The following is a 5,898-nucleotide window of genomic DNA, read 5'->3' on the forward strand; positions in this document are numbered from 1 at the left end:
TTATACTTGTTGAGGAAAGAAATTCAATATTAAACTTCTATATCTAATATTTTGTCTCAAAATAAAATACTAGAGCTCGATTTACCTAGATTTGCTTCGCTTACTAAAATCAATTGACCCAATCTTAACGCACCCGAGTTTGATTATGTAAACAAAATCGAGCTCGAACACCTAAACAAGCCTTTCTTTTATATACGTCTCCTATAAAATGTTTATTATATAATAATACGTAGTACTAACTAGTTGTGGAGCCCTCGCTTCGCGCCGTGGACTCCGTTTTGAGTGCGAGTTAAGAAAAAAGTCTTGATCTATTTTGTAAAAAAAAAAAAATTCGACATCTAACATTGAAGGGTTGTTCCTTTTGTGAAAGTTACTTCTTTTAGCGTTCGGGTTTTTTTTCCTTTAAAAAAAGTTAGTTGATCTATTTTGTAAAAAAGAATGTTTTTCGACATCTTTTGGTAGCATTGAAGGATTGTTCATTTTATGAAAGTTGTCTCTTTTATCGTTGAGGAAAAAAAGAAAAAAAGGGAAAAAAGTTAATTGATTTTTTTGTAAAAAAGAATTTATTTTTTTTGACATCTTTTGGTAACATTGAAGGGTTGATTCTTTTACGAAAGTTGCTTCTTTTATCGTTGGAGACCAAAAAAAATAAAAAATTATTGTAGCACAGTAGTGGCCTCTGTGGGTCCAACTGTTTGAGCGCAGCGTACAAATCGGTAAAGCGTGGTGGGTATTATTATTCAGTATTTTTGATTTTAGTAATGAGATAAATAATAATTTAGAATTTAGAATATAGGCATAAAGTGGGAGGTGTTTGATTTGTATTTTAATGAAAATTATGGGATTAGTTTTGTGAAAAACGAAAATGTAAATAGTATTATTCATCGCATATAAGACGAATTTTGTCTAATATGTAATATGTTAATTAATAATATATCATATAATATGATAATTACCTATATAATAATACGTAGTAATAAGTATTATATTATAAATTGAGTCGAAATTGAGCTTGCATAATTTCAAACAAATCAATCTCATGACTCTTCAAATTTCAAACGAGTTGAGCTTTAATGTAGTCGAGCTTGGGCTCGACACCCTTTTTTAAAAGAACTTAAATCACTTTCTTAAGTTTTAACTACGTGCTATTAAGAGCATCAATTGACTAATCATCATGCAAATATGTTACTTTTTCCTTCATATTTTCTATTTCAATAACCTTTTACGTAGAAAACAGCAAGATGTGGACTTCTTATTTTCCAAGCTGGACAATGGTCACTCCATTTGTTAGATCATGTTATTTATTTTTTATATAATCTAATCTATGAAAAGTCTTGGAACAGCCTGTCACCCCAATCAGATACATTCTCAACCACTCAAAATTATTATATTTAAACTTTAATTAGGCCTAATTTTCAAACACAATTCCTTGATTTGTGGCATCAGATTTTTTCAATACTTGAATCACTCAAACAAAATGCATTGTACATTTATTAATGTACAACGCACAAGTGTCACTGTCTGTGGTTAAATTTTGAGAAAATGCTACAAACATATTGTAATATAATTCGTTCATAGATTATATGATCCTCATATATATCCTTAATAGAAATAGAAGTATCCGAATCACAATGCTGTAAACTACTAAGAACAACGCCCAATGCACAAGTCACAAAATGTTGGAAAAAAGTCATAATTATAAATGTAGAGTTCATAGGTCATAGTCGGAAAAAGGTCATAGTTATATATCCTTAAATAAACGTAGTTCATCTTACAGGCTTGCACTTTAAATAGGAGAAGCCAAACAGCGCAATATCAAACATCGCCAAAATTGTGTTGTAGTTCATCCTGTCAATTCGTACCGATATCCTATATGAAGAAAAAAAGAAAGATAAAAAAGATTTATAATACTTATCTTTGACAAATGGAAATAAATTGGTCGTTATGACACAATTAACAAATGATAATCATCACAAAAATAGATATTTTATTAAGCAATCGTAACTCATTTATTTGCCTGTTTAGTAAAATGCATAAAGTAATAAACAAATTCAACTATAAGAAAGTGGTCCAAAATTTGTAAAACATTCATCGGATTCTGAAGAACTAAGACAATTAATTCGTGGTATGGTGAACAATAATGAGAAGGAAGATCGATGGGTATGGGCTCTTGCTTCGAACGGGAATTTCTCAACAAAGACTCTCGCGAATTTGGTGCGGTCAAAGATTGTCACTTCAAGGGCTTCCGGTTTTGAAACGATGCGTAATAACTTGGTTCCGAAAAAGGTTGAGGTTTTCGTTTGGAGAGCAATGATGGGTAAACTCCCTGTATTGTCGGAACTTGGCAAAAGGGGAGTCGACCTTCATTCCGTTAGGTGTCCTATTTGTGATAATGATGTGGAGACGGTTCAACATGCGCTATTTAATTGCAATATAAGCAAGGAGATTTGGAAGAGAACGTCCAAGTGGTTCGATATGTCTCTCGGGTCCTTAGATCAAAGCAATATCTTTAAAGGTCGATCATCTTATCAAATGACGGAAGTTGGCTTCAAAATTTGGCAAGCGGTCGAATGGACGTGCGGGTACCTCATATGGAAAAATCGAAACAAAAAGGTTTTCAAGAACAGTTGTTGGAATCCACCGATGGCGCTTAACGAAATACAAACGAAGAGCTACGAATGGATTGCGAAAAGATGTAAATTGTTATCGATTGATTGGAACACATGGCTAGTCAACCCAAAGCCTCTTATTTGTTAATTTATCTTTGTAAATTGTTGCGATAGGGTGGATAGGAGTTATTCGACGGATACCACTCTTAGTATCCGATTATAACTCTTGTTGATGTATATAGGTGCGAGGTGTATTGTACTCTTGCGTTATTATGTTAATAAAATTGTTTTCTGCCTTTCAAAAAAAAAAAAAACCATTCTTTTCTTTAGTTTCATTATCATTATGATAAATATAAATACTGGTGTAAAATTTAGTGTTTAAGTGAATATGATACAAAAAAACTGATGGTGGGTCATGTAGCACAGTTGACAAAACCTATCCCAGTTATCCACCCTGCCCATTTTGCTACTTTCATCCAAATCATAAAAGTCTTATGCTTAGAATATAAAAAAAACTACTTTTTAATAGTACCTACAACTACTTTGTTTAATTGGTGGACAAACTCAAGCGTCAGAGCCATCATTGATTTCACAATCTGCATAATAATCTTTGTTCCTTATAATATATACCTGCAATGAAAATAGAAAAAATGAATTACATTAATTATTAGTTCTTTAAAACTATTTTACTAAATCATAAAGTATATGGCAAGCTACTAGAACTTGTTCTGAGTAAGAAAAAATAGTAACACATGAAAAATAAAAAGAAAAAACCTCAAAGACAGTGTGTTTGATCAAATGAAAGACGAGTGCATCTCCATCAATTAATTCATGACTAATGCAAAACCCCCTCCATCCAGCAGTAAGCCCTTTATTACGAGCAGAATAAAGTGTGCGAGACCGTTGACCATCTTCATCAATTAAAGTGATGGTTTCATCATTCATCGGTAGATATTTTCTGCATAAATGACCTGGTAGTTTCTGTCGTTGTATACATGCCAATAATCATCATCACATTCAATATGTCAATATTCAATATGTCATTATGAACGGCGACTCAAGTAAGTAACTAACCAGCCAACCAGTCACGTGTGACTGAAACAGGGGTTTGGAAAATGACATATGGCCACCTTCAAGCTTAGATGCAAGTTCTTCAGCTTTGTTTATAGCGTATTCTCTAGCTTCATCAGACGCATAAACTCGGTTTCCCAACTCCTTTCGTAAATACCTATACTTTCTTCCGCTGTGTAGATGCAATATGAACACTCAGAATTACTTATCCAAAAAAATAGTTCCATTTTCACATTAAAAGAAAGGCAAATGGCCCGTAAAGGTAATATAAGTTACCCAAACTGACAATAAAGGTAATTTCACTTTGCTAATGCATAAAAAGGACCGTGTACTTTAATTTGGACCGGAAAAAGATTATAAAATTCAAAACTTGTAAAAATGAGGTAATATTATCCACATGACAACTTTTCATAGCCACCTAGACGATATTATCTCAATTCGATGATTTTTAAAAACGTAATCCATTTTTAATCCAAATTAAAGTACATGATCCTTTCATTCATCAACAAAAGTGATATTACCTTTATTGTCAATTTAGGTAACTTATATTAACTTTTCGGGCCATTTGACCTTAAAAGAAAAACTTATAATATTTAAGATTCAAATCAGGAATTTCTTAAACTTTAGATCACAATTTACCACCTTGGTAACTCAAGTATCTCAAAAGTTTTAAGCCCCTACAACACAGAATACCAAACAAAATAAATGCCTTTTATAACGGTTATTTTATAAGTTGTCTACAATACTACCCAAAAACTGTAGAGTTAACAGATTGAGGAAGCAAGAAAAGAAGCATACATGTTCCTTATAAACAGGTGCAGGCAAACTTGCAACACGACTGGACCTCCTAACCACCACAATTTCTGTCCCGATTGCACGAGGTTTTGTTCGTTTCATCTTTTGTTGTCACACAAAACAATGTAAACAGAGATTAGCTCTAAATTCGTTACAAATACGCAATTGGAAAACAAAAGGATAAGAAACAATATATGTGTAACATTTTAGCAAGTGTGTTTTTCTTCAATAATAAGCAAAAACGTAGTTGTATCCAAACAATACCCATAAACCCTTAATACTGTCTTAGCAAAACCCTAACCTAAAAAAATTAAACAGATCAGGAGTGTCATTTAGCATTTAGTTCCCCAATCAAAATTAACTATTAAAGGGCACAAGTTGAGATAAACCTGTTACCCAACGAATTAAACAAACGGAAAAAAATAACAGAATTAAACCGGAGAGCGAGCGGTTTTGAGAGCTTGAGTGAGCTGAGGAATGTTAAGTTGTTCCATCCTCTTTTTGTTTTCTTCCAACCTTTGTCTACGTAAATCCTCATAGCTTTTCTTTGATACCACCATTTTTTTCTTATGTTTTTTTTTTTTTTGAGATAAAGAAGATGAAAGGAATTGGGGGTGAGCTGAAAAGATGAGAGAAATTTTGTTTGGGGTTTTAATCAGAGTCGACCGTTGCAACACAAACCGATGTAAGAGACGTAGGCGGTTTTTTTTTTTTTTTTTTTTTTTTTTTTTTATTGTAACCGGGATGATTTATGATTTATTATAAAATTTGTTGTCTAAATGGTCCTTTATTTAGAGAATAGTTAGCGATTGTTAAAGAAAAGGACTTGCTGGGAAGGCCCGGACTGGAACAATCCGTTCGACCGCTCGGTCGGTCACAGGTTTTTCAGGGGGCCATTTTTATTTATTTACACAGACATAATCGGAAATTGAAGACACTAGAGAATTTGGGAAACACAATTGAAGCGGCAAAGGCGAAACATAATAGGTCAAAAAACAACAATCAAATGCCCTCGAAATAAAGAAATCAAAGTTCTCTAATATTTTAGCAAGGCCCAAAAGGTCTTTCTTTAAATACCTTAAAATATTCTTTGGGACGTAAGAGTATTTTCTAAACTTATGTTATTTGTTAGTGTTTAAAGTCATTTTTTTTCACCTCGTTCAATATACTTAAATTTTTGAGACTGACCATGGATATTTGTTTGAAATTACATCAGGTAAGTAATAAAGTAAGGACTAGTTTGTCAACCACTATTAAGAATCACGTATATTAGGCAAAGACATTAGTTTGAAACTATATGTATGACCATGGCGGATCCACCTTGATGTAATCGGGGTCATCTGCTCCGACGATCAAAATTTATTCAGCGAAACTTTTTGATGTAATTGGAATAAAAAGGTACCGAGTTGAATGATTATAAAGT

The 5,898-nt window shown here is 32.7% G+C and overlaps 1 protein-coding gene across 1 annotated transcript; it reads right to left on the minus strand.

Moving 5' to 3' along the window:
- Window positions 1-1,698: 1,698 nt before the first annotated feature.
- Window positions 1,699-5,035, minus strand: LOC139904324 (B3 domain-containing protein At3g19184-like). The gene is made up of 7 exons (XM_071886259.1): window positions 4,913-5,035; window positions 4,479-4,577; window positions 4,320-4,357; window positions 3,684-3,852; window positions 3,384-3,590; window positions 3,142-3,239; window positions 1,699-1,869 (listed from the first exon to the last, which is right to left on the minus strand). Exons 1-6 carry the CDS (start codon window positions 5,033-5,035, stop codon window positions 3,174-3,176), a joined length of 702 nt encoding a protein of 233 aa, XP_071742360.1. The 3' UTR covers window positions 1,699-1,869; window positions 3,142-3,173.
- Window positions 5,036-5,898: the final 863 nt, after the last annotated feature.

Source organism: Rutidosis leptorrhynchoides, chromosome 4, assembly GCF_046630445.1.
Source record: "Rutidosis leptorrhynchoides isolate AG116_Rl617_1_P2 chromosome 4, CSIRO_AGI_Rlap_v1, whole genome shotgun sequence".
Lineage (NCBI taxonomy): Eukaryota > Viridiplantae > Streptophyta > Magnoliopsida > Asterales > Asteraceae > Rutidosis > Rutidosis leptorrhynchoides.

Bases quoted from the DNA above. Each gene is read 5' to 3' on its own strand.
- LOC139904324 (XM_071886259.1), bottom strand. From the start codon at position 5,035: ATGGTGGTATCAAAGAAAAGCTATGAGGATTTACGTAGACAAAGGTTG. The intron at 4,358-4,478 runs GTATGCTTCTTT...TCTGTGTTGTAG, and splicing joins CACCTGTTTATAAGGAACAT to GGGCTTAAAACTTTTGAGAT. The intron at 3,853-4,319 runs GTAAATTGTGAT...GCATCTACACAG, and splicing joins ATACTTGAGTTACCAAGGTG to CGGAAGAAAGTATAGGTATT.